Here is a 15231-nt window from a genome sequence, read left to right on the forward strand (position 1 = left end):
TTCTAAAGAGAACAATCGCAGCTTCTTCAATCTAGCCACATAACTTAAGTTCCTCATCCCTGGAACCAATCTCATCAACCTTTTCTGCACCTTCTCTAAAGCCCTCATATCCTTCCTAAAGTGTGGTGCCCAGAATTTGACACACTATTCCAGTTGAGGCCAAACCGGTGTTTTATAAATGCTCATCCTGACTTTTATACTCTAAGCCTCTATTTATAAAGCCGATGACCCCATGTGACTTAAACCCACAACCTCCAGAGGTGAGAGCGCTTCCCACTGATCCACAGCTAACATCGCAGGAGGCAATGTTTGCAGGATTAGCATAGGAACACTGTTGGACGGGACATTGTGGAGGAAGTTTACCCGTGCTGTCCCTGATCTGGGAATGTTTGATTCTGAACTAGTGTGCCTGAAATGGAATGTGTTCAATTTCACAACATTAACAGCATTCTCATGAGCACAGTATTCACTAAGACAGTTTATGGTTTAATGATAATGCTGAGATGATTTCAAGCAAAGAACAATTTTCTTCCCAGCTCAACTGAGGTAGATGACATGATCCGGAAATCCACCAACCTCCTGCTGACCAGGACACTGAGCAACTGTTTACAAAATGTCATCAAGAAGCAGCACGTAGGACTCACTGAGGTGAGTGATCCTGGAGTTCTTTTAGTCTTTGTGTATTTTCTTGTTTAACAGGTAGGTGCAAATTCAGTTTGATTGCAGCACAGAAGCAGGCCCTTTGTGCCGACAGGTCCGTGCTGTTGTTTAGCCTTCTCCCACCCTTCTTCATCTAACTCATACAGGATCCTGTATCATCCCTTAAACACATTGAGTTCCTTTCAAAAACTGATATATTTTGAAGCAGTTTTCTGGTTGAGGGGTGGGGGTGGTGGTGGTTTATTCATTCTGTAGGAGAAATTAACATTTCCAACATCACTGTTAACATCAGACTCCCCTCTACACCACTCTGTCAGCACTTCGGAGTAGGTACAGCAGGGGATACAGAGTTAAGTTGTCTCTGCACTGTCCCATCAAACATTCCAAAGGCAGTTACAGTGCAGGTTAGAAACGGTGTAAAGCTCCCTCTACATTGTCCTGTCAAACTCTCAGGGTAGGTAGAGCACGAGTTAGATACGGAGTAAAGCTTCCCCTACACTGTCCTGCCAAACACTCCTAGGCCAGTTACAGCACGGGTTAGATACAAAGTTCCCTCTGCACTGTCTCATCAAACACTCCCAGGGTAAGTACAGGACGGATTAGATATAGAGTAAAGCTCCATTTACACTGTCCCATCAAACACACCCAGGGCCGATACAGCACGGTTTAGATAAAGACTATAATATGGGAAAACGCGAACTTGTCCACTTTGGCAGGAAGAATAGAAAAACAGTACGTTATTTAAATGGAGAGAGATTGCAGAACTCAGGTACAGAGGGATCTGGGTGTACTGAAACATGAATCATAAAAAGTTAGTATGCAGGTACAGCCAGTGATTAGGAAGGCAAATTGGATGTTGTTGTTTATTGCAAGGGAAATGGAATATAAAAGTAAGGATGTTTTGCTACAGTTGTACAGGGTGTTGGTGAGACCACACCTTGAGTACTGTGTATAGTTTTTGTCTCCTTATTCAAGAAAGGATATGAATGCATGAAAAGCAATTCAGAGAAGGCTCACTCAACTGTTACATGGGATGGGGGGAGGTTATCTTATGATGAAAGGTTGGACAGGCTAGGCCTGTATCCATTGGAGTTTAGAAGATTGAGAGGTGATCTTATTGAAACATATAAGATCCTGAGGGGACTTGATAGGGTGGATGCTGAGAGGATGTTTCCCCTTGTGGGAGAGATTAGAGTTCGGGGGCACAGTTTAAGATGGAGATGAGGAAACATTTTTTCTCTCAGAGGGTCGTTAATCTGTGGAATTCTCTTCCCCAGAGAGGATGTGGAGGCACAGTCATCGCATATTTTTAAGGCTGGGTTAGATAGATTCTTGACTGACGAGGGAGTCAAAGGGTATAGTGGGTAGACTGGAAAGTAGAGTTGAGGCCCTAAGCCGTATTCTTATCAAATGGCGGAGCAGTCTCGAGGGGCCGAATGGCCTACTCCTGCTCCTAATTTGTATGTAAGTTGGCACATCTGCTAGTGCAGCATTCCCTCAGTACTGCAGTGGAACGACTGCCTGGATTGCATGCTCAAGTCTCTGGAGTGGGACTCAGAAGCTAGGGAGCTATGATTGAGCCACCACAGCTAATACAGTTTGGATGTAGAGCAATGTGCTTTAAGTCCTCCCAAGCTTCAAGTTTGACTATCTCAGATGTAGACATAAGACTCTGGAGCAATGCTAAAATTAGAGTTTCCTTATTCCACGTGTAGCCCTATAAATATTTTCATAACATTACTGTCCTTTTCTGTTCTGTTAATTGTGGCTTCTAATGAACTTAATGCATTGTTCGGGTTTCCATAAAAACAAATACCAGATTGAAATTCCTTTAATTTGTTTTTTCCCCCACATTTTTAAATCAGAGCAATTTGTTGAGTTCTGATTGCTCATGTCTTAAATGTTTTTTTTGTTAGGCTGGGTGTTTGACAATTACTATATTTCTTTCTGCAAACCAAGCCAATTATAAAATCCACCCAGGTAAAGATTTTGTTTGCTTAATATGGACTTGGGGGTGGTTAGCTCAGTTGGCTAGATGTCTACAGTATGATGCAGAATAACGTCAATGGCATGGGTCCAATCCCCATACTGTCCGTGATAGTTCTTGGAGACCTGCCTCCTCACCTTGCCCCAAACTTGTGGAGTGGTGCCCCTCAACATAGTGTTAAGGGCTTGGATGCAGTGGATTTCTTGAAATGTGTACAGGAGAACTTTTTAGGTCAATATGTAGAGGGTCCAACAAGGGACGGTGCATTGCTGGACTTAATTCTGGGGAATGAAGCCAGACAAGTGGCTGAGGTGGTGGTGGGCGAGCATTTTAGCGATAGCGACCACAACATGGTACAGTTTAAGTTTGTTATGGACAAAGACATAGACAAGTTGCAAAAAAATGTTTTGGATTGGGGGAGAGTGGATTTTAGTAAAATAAGGCAGGATCTGGCCAAGGTAGACTGGGAACAGCTACTTGTGGGGAAATCTACAGAGGAGCAGTGGGGAGTGTTCAAAAAGGAAATGGGGAGGGTACAGGCTCAACATGTTCCCTCTAGGGTGATAGGAAGGAGTAACAAGCCCAGAGAACCATGGATGACCAGAGATATTCAGGTTACGATGAGAAGGAAAGGAGAGGCTTTTAGCAGGTACAAGGGAAGCAAATCAGCGGAGGCATTAGTGGAGTACAGACAGTGCAGGGTGGAGCTTAAGAAAGCAATTAGGAGAACAAAGAGGGGGTAAGAGAAAGCTCTGACTGGTAAAAGTAGGGAAAATACCAAGATATTCTATAAGTATATCAATGGGAAGAGGATAACCAGGGAAAGAGTAGGGCCCAAAAACAAAAATACCTGGAAAAACTCAGCAGGTCTGACAGCATCTGCGGAGAGGGATACAGTTAACGTTTCGAGTCCAAATGACTCTTCATCAGAACTAAGGAAAAATAGAAAAGAGGTGAAATATAAGGTGGTTTAAGGTGGGGTGGGACAGGTAGAGCTGGATAGAGGGCCAGTGATAGGTGAAGATTGCCAAAAGATGAGTAGGGTCCATTAGGGACCAAGGGGGCAATCTATGGGTGGAGCCAGAGGACATCGCTAGAGTGTTGAATGAATACTTCATGTCCGCCTTCACCCAAGAGAATGAGGATGAAGGTATCGAACTCAGGGGGGAGAGACTGCCAGGTTCTTAAGCAAATTGATACAGGGAGTGACAAGGTATTGGAGGTGTTGGCAGGCTTAAAAGTGGACAAATCTCCAGGTCCAGATGATTTGTGTCCCAGACTGCTGAGTGAGGCAAGGGAGGAGATTGCAGGGGCTCTGACCCGAATTTTTAATTCCTCTCTGGCCACGGGGGAGGTGCCAGAGGACTGGAGAACAGCTAATTTGGTTCTGCTGTTTAAGAAGGGTTGTAGAGATAAGCCAGGGAACTACAGGCCAGTGAGTCTCATGTCAGTGGTAGGGAAACTATTGGAGAAATTTCTGAAGGAGAGTATCTATCTCCACTTGGAGAGGCAAGGTTTGATCAGGGATAGTCAGCATGGCTTTGTCAGAGGGAGGCCATGCCTAACAAATTTGATTGAATTTTTTGAGGAGGTGACCAGCTGTGTAGATGAGGGTAGTGCAGTTGATGTAGTTTATATGGATTTCAGCAAAGCCTTTGACAAGGTCCCACATGGGAGACTTATAAAGAAGGCAAATGCACATGGGATACAGGATAATTTGATAAGGCGGAATCAAAATTGGCTTAGTTGTAGGAGGCAGAGGGTGATGACAGAAGGATGCTTTAGTGACTGAAAGCCAGTGTCCAGTGGCGTATCACAGGGATCTGTGCTAGGTCCCCTATTATTTGTCATTTATGTAAACGACATACATGACTATGTGGGGGGTAGGATTAGTAAGTTTGTGGATGACACAAAGATGGGCCGGGTGGTTAACAGTGAGGTTGAGTGTCTTGGGCTACAGGAAGATATAGACGGGATGGTCAAATGTGCAGATAAGTGGCAGATGGAATTTAACCCTGAAATGTGTGAGGTGACTTTGGAAGGAGTAATTTGACAAGGAAGTATTCAAAGAACAGCATGGCACTAGGAAGTTCTGAGGAACAAAGGGACCTTGGCGTTTGTGTCCATAGATCTCTGAAGGCAGAGGGGCATGTTAGTGGGGTGGTGAAAAAGGCATATGGGACAATTGCCTTTATCAATCGAGGCATAGATGACAAAAGTAGGGAGGTCATGTTGGAGTTGTATAGAACCTTGGTGAGGCCACAGCTGGAGTACTGTGTACAGTTCTGGTTGCCACATTATAGGAAGGATGTGATTGCACTGGAGGGAGTGCAGAGGAGATTCACCAGGATGTTGCCTGGGATGAAACATTTAAGTTATGAAGAGAGGTTGGATAGACTTGGGTTGTTTTCATTGGAGCAGAGAAGACTGAGGGGCGACCTGATCAAGGTGTACAAGATTATGAGGGGCATGGAGAGGGTGGATAGGGAGTAGCTGTTCCCCTTAGTTGAAGGGTCAGTCACAAGGGGGCATAAGTTCAAGGTGAGGAGCAGGAGGTTTAGGGAGGATGTGAAGAAAAACCTTTTTACCCAGAGGGTGGTGACGGTCTGGAATGCGCTGCCTGGGAGGGTGGTGGAGGCGGGTCGCCTCACATCCTTTAAAAAGTACCTGGATGAGCACTTGGCACGTCATAACATTCAAGGCTATGGACCAAGTGCTAGTAAATGGGATTAGGTAGGTAGGTCAGGTGTTTCTCACGTGTCGGTGCAGACTCGATAGGCCGAAGGGATTAAAAAATGTATTTAATTTATAAACACTTCATGAAACCTCATCCCTCCTGTGGATGAGGTTCCATGAAAAATCCGAAGGTCGCCTGGGCTCTTCACCTGCCCCCCGCCAACTTAAGGTTGGACAGGCAGCTCACTTCATTGATTTAGTTTTAAACAGGCCTTAATAGGCCTTTGACGGTTCGGTTGCGCGCCTGCCGAACTGGAAATCTAAATGACGCGTGGCGACGTCGGGACACTCACCTGACTTCACTGCGCGTCATTTTGCGTGTCAGCGAGCAGGCCCCTCCCCCGCTTGCCGACCAGAAAATTCTCCCCGTAAAAAATTTTGAGTTTTGCTGAAAAAAGACATGTTGTGGAAACTTTCATCTTGCGCTCATCAAGACAGTTCACAAGATACCAAATGTAAAGGGAATAACAATTTGTACTGCATGAAAAGAGAATGCTGATTGGTTGGCAGATGGACCCTGGTAGAGGCGTTGCCATGGAGAATTCACCAGTTAACCGATGACTGACAGTTAACTGCCAAACGTTGTCTAAATTCAAACCAGGCAGGTTGACTCTGGTCAAGGCATTGCACTGGGGTATGAATCAGAGCATTGCTGTCGCCTATTTTGTTTAACTGAGAAAGGCACAGTGTGTGTACATGTTCTTTCTGTCTGCAAAGGTCAGGGTCCTGTGTATTAATGTATGTAGCTTCTAGCATGCATATGTGAGCCACACTGAGAGCCAAACTGATAATCTTAAATTGGTTTTCAGTTTAATTCTTAGCACAGTCAGTCACCATTTAGCAAATGGTGAACAATCGCAGAATCACATCTAATAGAAAACCTCCCAAGGAACTTCACAGTGGCCTAATCAGACAAAATTTTAAATTGATTAAGGATGGGTGACCCAAGGCTTGGTCAAGGAGGTAGGTTTTAAGGAGTGTCTTAAAGGAGCAGAGAGAGAGATGGAGAGATTTAGAGAAAGAATTGCGGAGCTTCGGGCCCAGGCAACTGAAGGCACGGCCGCGAGTGATGGCATGATTAAAATTGGGGAAGCACAAAGGACAGAGTTGAAGGAGTGCAGAGATATTCACTGACAGAGACAGAAAATCCACCTGAAAGGGCAGATTGCTTCAGATTGCAACCTACTGAAACTAAGAGATTTTTTTCCTGGAGTTTCTGAAACTTCAACACTCAAAATTGGCAATGTGTTGAAAAGACTGGCTCACTGACATCTCGCTACAGAAAAAATCTTCCAAGTCTAACCTGTGATACAAAGTGCTCATTTTCCCTTTATTCTTTTTGTTTTATTTAATCATTGGTTAGGTAATGAAATGCATTGTAAACGTGGATCATTGAGGACCCAGCTGCAGCCTTGGTTATCTTCAGTATTCTGATTGAAGATATGTACATCTTCACCAGTCATGGACTGTACGTGATTTGGGTAGGAGCGGGTGATCAGTTCATTCTTTGATCTGTGAATTAAGCAGTTGTGCTGAAGCTGGGGATTTTTTTTACGAGCTCCCATACTTGCCTTATCTATACATATCCAGCTGGGTGTCTCGCACTCCGCGATTGAGCCTCTTGGGTATGCTAAACATGTTTAATTGAAGAGGCCAGTGATTCCTTTCAAGGAGGAGGATCTGGCCATTAGTGGTCCCTTTCATATGGAATCTCTCCATCAACACCCACTTAGACAAGACCCCTGTCTTTCAATCACTAGTCCCACTAAGAGGGAAACCTCCATTAGTATCCCATTTTCGAATGACGTTCTGCATCATTAACCTGTTTAATAAATCGGGAAGCTCTCCTTCAGTGCTCCTTACTTGAATAAGTGAGAAACTCACCATTCAAGCTCCTTGTAGAGAAATGGTCTCTCAGTCCACTGTAACTCCTGCCAACGCTGCAAATGTGTGGTCTGCACGTGCGTAACATTTGTGTCTGTACACATCGAGCGCCCACATTACCCTTGTTTCTTATTACCCATTCTGTACATGCCTGAAATGACATCATCCTGCAGCGCAACGTCATTGTGTATTGGAAAAACAAAGAGGGGAAGGAGACGGTTGGGGGGGCGGCGGGTGCGGGTGGGAACACCAAAGGCAGCAGGGGAAAGTGGCGATAGGAACGGGAGGGAGCAGGGAAAAGTGGCAAAGGGAGTGGGAGAAGAGGTGGGGGAAACTGGCAAAGAGAGCGGGAGGGGAAGAGGCAAAGGGAGTGAGGGGTGGAGCAGGGAGAAGTGGGGCAAGTGCTGAAGGTAACGAGAGAAGGGAGGATTGGGGGTGCTGGAGCGTGTTGTGCTTTTCCACTGGCTTTCAGACTTTGAACGTGTTTTTTTCCCCCTCTGCTGTGGTGGTTTGGTTTGCTGCAGTGAAATGCAGGCAGCTGCCTGGGATGTTGACAGTGACGATGCAGGCACTAACACTGCATGAGCGGGCAGTGTTCCCTCTGTGCTTGTGGTATCACCAAATGCAGCCCTTTCTGTCAGTGCCTTTCTCGTCAGCAACTGAAAGGAGAAAAGGCACCTTTTGCTGACGTTTTATAACTCCATCAGATCTGTGGTGCATTTGGCAGTGAAATCTAACAAGGTTATAGTGTTGCTGAATTAACTGCTGGTCAGGTAATCCCAGAAACATGAGGTAATTCTGGTCACCAGGTCAAGTGGAGAGGATCATGCTCCTAGAAGTTAGCAGAAAGGAGCAACAAAGATAAATCTGAGCATCGAATGTTTATGAAGGGAAAGGTTAAGGTAGTTAGCTTTATTTTCTTCAGAAAAAAAGGAGACATTGTGGGGTGGTGGGGTGGGGGCGTTGGTTTTAATAGAAGCTTTCAAAGTGTGAAGGACGTAGACAAAGTCGATCCAGGTAAAATAGTGTGTTGACTTGAAGGGTTCAGATACCAAAATGAGGAAATTAGGAGGATGAAGGGAAGTCAAACAGAATCTTCACCTTACTACAACAACAACAACAACAACTTGCATTTATATTGCATCTTTAACTTACTAAAAACATCCAATGCGCTTCACAGGAAAGTCATCCAATAAAATTTGTCACAGCCACATGAAGAGGTATAGGATAGGTGTCTCAAATGTGTGGTCAAAAAGGTAGGTGACAAGTGATAAATCTGTACAATTATGTGTCAGCCACAGCTCAATGTTAGTACTTTAGCTTCCAAGTCAGAAACCCGTGGCTTCAAGCCCTACTCCAGCACTTAAGCACATGATCTCTGGCAACACTAGAGAAATACTGGGAGAGTGCTGCACTGTCAGAGGTGCCGTCTTTCAAATGAGACTTTAAACTGAGGTCCCATCTGCCTCCCCCGAGCTTTATAAAAGTTCAGATGGCACTATGTTGAAGAAGGGCAGGGGAGTTCACCTGGTGTACTGGCCAACCTTTATTCTTTTTTAGAATACTACTAAGACTGTTTATTCATCCTTTTTCTCATTGCCGTATGTAGGAACTTGCTGCATGCAAATTGGCTGCTGAATTTCTCTAAATTACAGCAGTGACTACACTCAGAAGTATTAGTTTGCTGTAACCCTTTTGGGACGCCGTGAGATCCTAAAAAGGGTTACACAAGTATAACATCTTTCTTGCTCTACAAAACACTGGTTAGGCGTCAGATAGAGCACACTGTCAAGTTTTAGATGTTTTCATATAGGAATTACAACAATTTGCATTTATCATTTGCAGGTATAGTTATTACAGATTATTGCCATTATGAACATACAAACATACGAATTAGGAGCAGGAGTAGGCCACTCGGCCCCTCAAGCCTGCTCTGCCATTTAATAAGATCATGGCTGATCTGATTGTAACCTCAGCTCCACGTTCCCACCTATCCCCTATAACCTTTCATTCCTTGCTTATCAAGAATCTATCTAGCTTTGCCTTAAAAATATCCAAAGGCTCTGCTTCCACCACCTTTTGAGGAAGAGAGTTCCAAAGACTCTCAACCCTCAGAGAAAAATTTCTCCTCATCTCTGTCTTTAATGAGCGACCTCTTATTTTTAAACAGTCACCCCCATTTCTAGATTCTCCCCATAAGAGGAAACATCTTCTCCACATCTGCCCTGCCAAGATCCCTCAGGATCTTTTATGTTTCAATCAAGTTGCCTTTCACTCTTCTAAACTCAGCAGATACAAGCCTAGCCTGTCTAACTTTTCCTCATAAGACAACCCACTCATTCTAGGTATTAGTCTAGTAAGTCTTTTCTGAACTGCTTCCAACGCGTTTACATCCTTGTATGCAAATTTCAATTTGCACCTTTATTGTAAACCAATATCCTAGGCACTTCACATGGATGAATTATAACATGGATGCTGTTCCAAAGAAGGAGGCCTCAGCAGGGTAACAAGCAGCTTGGTCAAAGATGTGAGTCTTAAGGAGAAGAAGCAAGTGAAGAGGCAGTTGGGAGGCATAGCCTCTAATATGGGGAAGATGCAGAGGGATTCACTGTGTCAAGTCAAAAGACTAGAGAGCTTGGTGGTGTGTTGAGATGCAGGAGATTAGAGAGATTGGGAGGGGTGAGCTCTGATGTACTTTAAATATGAGGATGAGAATTTAAAGGTTATACAGTTGAGACATTGCCTTGCACTGTAGGTCAGCAAGGGTTGTGGTGATGGTTGAGTGGAATGGTGTAAGAGAGGATACAGGCAGTGGAAGTTTGGATGAACTGTAGAATGAGGAGGATGAAGATTCAAAGACTGGCCAGGAGAGTAGTCGAATAATCAAGATGATAAAGGCGTGGATGGTCATTTCAGCATCAGATGAGTTTGAGGAAGGGTCGGAGGGTGACGTAGGTGATCTTTGCGATGGAGGGGTTGGGGTCAGAAGCACTGCTCAGTGTCAGGTATATGCCAAGGTTGTGAAGACTATATTTAAGCTTAAATCGGTGGCCAGGGAGAGGGATGGAATCTATAGTTGGTGATGAAAAGAATGGTTTTGGTTTTTTCCAATGTTTCAACATGGGCAGTTGCAACTTATCCAAGACCAGAATGTCTAACGAGCAGCCTGACGACAAAGTCAGGAAAGGAATGGAGAGTTGACAATGGAGAAGTAGAGATGGTTGTGATGTACGTGGAAGTGGACCAACTTCAAACAAACAACGTTGCCGAGGGGCAGCATATAGATGAGCAAGAGGCAAACGCCAATGATAGATTGGTGGGAGACTCCAGAGGGTGATGGCGCTGGGGCAAGAGTAGCCATTACTGGGAGTGCTCTGTCTACAAACTGCTGAGCAAACATGGAGCTAAGCCAGGATAGTCCTACTGAGTTGGATAATGGAGGAGAGGAAAACATTGTCAAGGGCTGCAGATCAGTTAGGAGGATAGGGAGGAATAATATACCAGAGTCTTGGTTGTAGAGAATGTGGTTTATTGCTTTGCTTCATGCCGTTTCAGTGTTGTGGACATGAAAGCCAAAGAGAGCCAAACAGAAATGAGGAACCTACTGTATTGAGAAGAATTTTGATATTTTGAGACTAAGGCTTGGATTTTCGCAGAGTTGGAATTTAAAATTGGTGGGTGTGGCCCAATTCTGGGATTCCAGACTCTATTCCCGGTGCCACCAATGTTCGCTGGCATGGGATAAGGGTGTGGGTAGCGAACCGGCACCCTGCACTCCCAACCCAGCTGGCTCCATTGTTGGGGTAGGCATCTTCAAGCACCTCACAATTTAGAGGCCAGCTTCTCCATGACTTGTGGTTCTCATCCCTCAGAAGAGTCATGAACCGTAGTCTGGATTCGGGAACATTTTGAAAGCAAGCTCAAAAGGCCTTACCCATTCCCGCCTTACCCCCTTTATGCCCTTCAGTCACACCCCATGCCCCCTCATACTGCCCATGCCAACCTTGTCTGTGAGGTCAGTCCAGTAAAAAAATTAGCCCAGTTGGGGGTTCTGTTTTGACAACAGAAGTGAACTGTTGATTTTGATTGATTGACATCTCTAAGTTTCTGTGATTTTTTTTTGTCAATGTTTCAATGTTTATTTGAACAAGATTAAGGGTGTAAAGTGTTTGATGCCTCTTATTAACACTTTGATAGTTTTTCTGACTGACACTTCTATAGGATTGTAAGAACAGTTTTTTCAAAAGATTTGTGAATGATTTTTTTTTTCTCTCCACACTTGCCATTGTTATTCTACGGTTCATTGGTTATGTACATAGCCCATTCTGGTGAATGGGCATGGAAGTGGCATGAGTTGCCATGGAGAGTATGGGGTAATGGCTCGGGGCATGAGTTGGCATTGAGTTAGCATGGAAGGTATAAGGGTTAGGGAGGGGTGAAGGCTAGAGAGCCTAAAATCTTCTGACACAAATGGGATGAAGTCCCAGAGACCCGAGGCAGGCTTTCTAACCAGTCCGCCTCAGCACTCACCCTGCCACCAATGCTGTGCTTTCAGGGTTGCCTGACTCCGTCCTGCACCGTCACCCTCCTCTCTTCACCCCCCCCCCCCCCACCCAGAATCTGTTCCCTCTGGCTGGAGAATGGTGGGTGTCATGAATTTAGTGTTGTCACTAGGTAAGTAAGGAGAGACTTTGGGATAATAGAGCATCTAATATTTTGCTGCGGGGGTGATTGAAGCAGAGATCATTGCAATTTTTTTTAAGGGAAATCAGAGGAAGATACAGGCATGTGAGGAGAGTGCAGGACAGGGGGATTACTTGTGGATGATCTAGCAAAGAACCTGCGTAGGAATCGTATTGCACAGAATGACGCCATTCAAACCATCCTGCCTTGTGCTGTCGCTGTGAAAGAGTTAGCCAATTAGTCCCAATCTCCCATGCTGTTTTCCCATAACTGCCCATTTTCTCCTTTTCAAGTATTTATCCAATTTCCTTTTGAAAGTTACTGTTCAATCTGCTTCCACTGCCCTATCATGCAGTACATTCCAGCTCATAACAACTCACTGCATGAGAAAAATTATTTTAACTCCACTTGCGATGGATTGAAAAGACCTTCTCTGCTGTAATTTCCTATGGTTCACTTATATGTTACATATAGAGAAGGACTGCATAATTGTACAGGAGCTTCTGATGGTAACCTGGAAGAGTTCATTGTCCATTAACCTTGTCCTTCCCTTTGCAGCTTGTGCAGATTATCATCAATACAACGCATCTGGAGCAATCCTGCAAGTTTCTGGAGGAGTTCATCACGAACATTACCAATGTACCTCCAGAGACAATTCATGCCACCAAGCTGTATGGTACAGCCACCTTCAAGGTAACAGCAAGCCTTTGTAATGTGTGCCTGTCTCCTCCGTCTTTTAGCATTTCTTATGTGTTCCCTCAAGTTACCAACAATATGGCCTTACTGTTCAGGTTAGGACAGTAATACTCATGTTATTATAATAATGTGGTAGTCCTCCGGTTGCTGTTGTGATACTGTATAAAAACAGAAAATACTGGAAATACGCAGCATCTATGGAGTGAGAAACAGAGTTAACATTTCAGATTGATCCCCTTTCATCAGATCTGCATTTCCAGTGGTTTCTGTTTTTATTTCAGATTTCCAGAATCTGGAATATTTTGCTTTTGTCTTAATATCATCCTGCTGATGTCATTGTAGTTATGCTTGCCTCTCTGGTACCACCCCCTTAGTTATTATAGTAATACTGCAGCCCTCAGATTACTTTATCCTATCTTATTAGAATATTTTGCCACTCAGTTTCTGTAGTAATACTGTGTCCTTCAGATTACTAGAGTAATACCATGCTTCTCAGTTACTATAGTAATACCCTTTCCCTTTGGTTAATACAGTAATACCCTGTACTCCAGGTTACTACAGTCAATGATGTGCAAAAGCACTGGAAAAATTCCATCAGTAATGCCTCTGCTGCATCCTCTGAATTCAGTGGGAAGACTGTCGAACAAACGCTCGTGTCTTTCTTGAGGCCATCTCCACGAGCATTTAGGCAGAACTCCTGTAAAATCAAGTTTGATGGACTGGCCAATGTGTCCACATGGCCAAAAACCATCTCCCCACCAGTGCCTGTTCTCGGAACTCTCAAACAGCCATTGTTCCAGGGGAGGACGAAGAAAACACTTCAAAGACACTCTGGAGCTTTGCTTGAAGTGTGGCAGCATTGACATGAATGACTAGGAGGAGCTCGCTACCAATCATTCAGAATGGTGACAACTTGTCCCATCGAGCTGCATAGGCTTTGAGTCCCAACATCTTAATGATGAGGCAGAGCTGTGGCAGAGAAGGAAAGAAAAGGAAGCAAATCTTGCACTCCGGATCCCACTACCTTGTGGAACATCCTGCCCCATGTGCCCAAAGATATGTGGGTTGAGAGTCACCCTGTTCCGTTACATGAAGACCCATGGCAGAAACTCACGATCCTGAGTAGATGTCATCCTCAAATCAAGGGACAGCCGATGACAATGAGCAAAATACTGTAGACGCTGGAAATCTGAAGCAAGCTTAGAAAACAATGCTCAACAGGTCAGCAGCATCCAATGAAAAAACATGAGACAGGTAATGATCGATGAGGATGTAAAGTTTTCCTCATATTGGAAGATATGATAACATGTGATGGAATTTTCTCCACTTGCCTGGATGGTCTAGCAACAGCAACATTCAACTCAATATTGTCCAGAACAAAGTAGTCTGCTTGAACTAAACATGCACTCGCTCCGCCACCTGCAGACCATGGCTGCAGTGTGTACAATCTACAGGATACGCTGCAGCAACTCACCAATACTTCTTTGACAGCATTCCCCAAATGCACAATTTCCACCACCATGATAAGAGCAACAGGGGCATGGGAACACCACCACCTCCAAATTCCCCTCCAAACCACAAACCATCCTGACTTGGAACTATATCGCCATTCTTTCACTGTCACTGGATCAGTGGAACTCCCTTCCGAACAGCACTGTTGATGCACCCACACCACATGGACTGCAGCAACTTAAAAGGCCCTTCGCCATCTTCCAAAGAGAGCCAGGCATGGCAATAAATGTCGACCATTATAGCGATCCCCACTTCGGGAATATCAGTCTTTTTCCAGTAATGTCATTGGATCTTCGAAGATCCACTTCAATAGGCACACTGAACATCAGTCTCATCCAAAACAACTGCCTCAGTAATGCATGGGAGCATCAGCTTAAATTGCGTGCTCAGCACCTGGCTGTTCTCCTCAACCCCACTCCCAAATTAGCTTTAACTTGGTCTCATTGATAACTAATATACTTTCTTTTTTAACTCATTCATGGGATGTGGGCTTCGCTGACTGGGCCAGCATTTATTGCCCATCCCTAGTTGCTCTTGAGAAGGTGGTGGTGAGCTGCCTTCTTGAACCACTGCAGTCTATGTGATGTAGGTACGCCCACAGTGCTGTTAGGAAGGGAGTTCCAGGATTTTGACCCAGCAACAGTGAAGGAACGGCGATATATTTCCAAGTCAGGGTGGTGAGTGACTTGGAGGAGAACTTCCAGGTGGTGGTGTTCCCATCTATCTGCTGTCTTTGTCCCTCTAGATGGTAGTGGTCGTGGGTTTGGAAGGTGCTGTCGAAGGAACATTGGTGGATTTCTGCAGTGCATCTTGTAGATGGTACACACTGCTGCTACTGTGCGTCAGTGGTGCAGGGAGTGAATCATTGTGAATGTGGTGCCAATCAAGCAGGCTGCTTTGTCCTGGACGGTGTCAAGCTTCTTGAGTGTTGTGGGAGCTGCACTCATCCAGGCAAGTGGGGAGTATTCCATCACACTCCTGACTTGTGCCTTGTTGATGGTGGACAGGCTTTGGGGAGTCAGAAGGTGAATTACTCATCGCACGATTCCTAGTCTCTGGCCTGCTCTTGTAGC

At 44.8% G+C, this 15231-nt stretch overlaps 1 protein-coding gene across 3 annotated transcripts in view; it reads left to right on the forward strand.

Moving 5' to 3' along the window:
• The window catches only part of LOC144688399 (exocyst complex component 6B), a 623897-nt gene that overhangs the window by 436579 nt on the left and 172087 nt on the right, over window positions 1–15231 (forward strand). For all 3 annotated transcript variants that reach the window (XM_078554888.1, XM_078554897.1, XM_078554904.1), the window contains exons 16-17: window positions 537–648; window positions 12509–12643. In XM_078554888.1, coding sequence (XP_078411014.1) covers window positions 537–648; window positions 12509–12643 — 247 coding nt within the window. The remainder of the gene's footprint in view (window positions 1–536; window positions 649–12508; window positions 12644–15231) is intronic.

Source organism: Cetorhinus maximus, chromosome 1 (genome assembly GCF_964194155.1).
Source record: "Cetorhinus maximus chromosome 1, sCetMax3.hap1.1, whole genome shotgun sequence".
Taxonomy (NCBI): domain Eukaryota; kingdom Metazoa; phylum Chordata; class Chondrichthyes; order Lamniformes; family Cetorhinidae; genus Cetorhinus; species Cetorhinus maximus.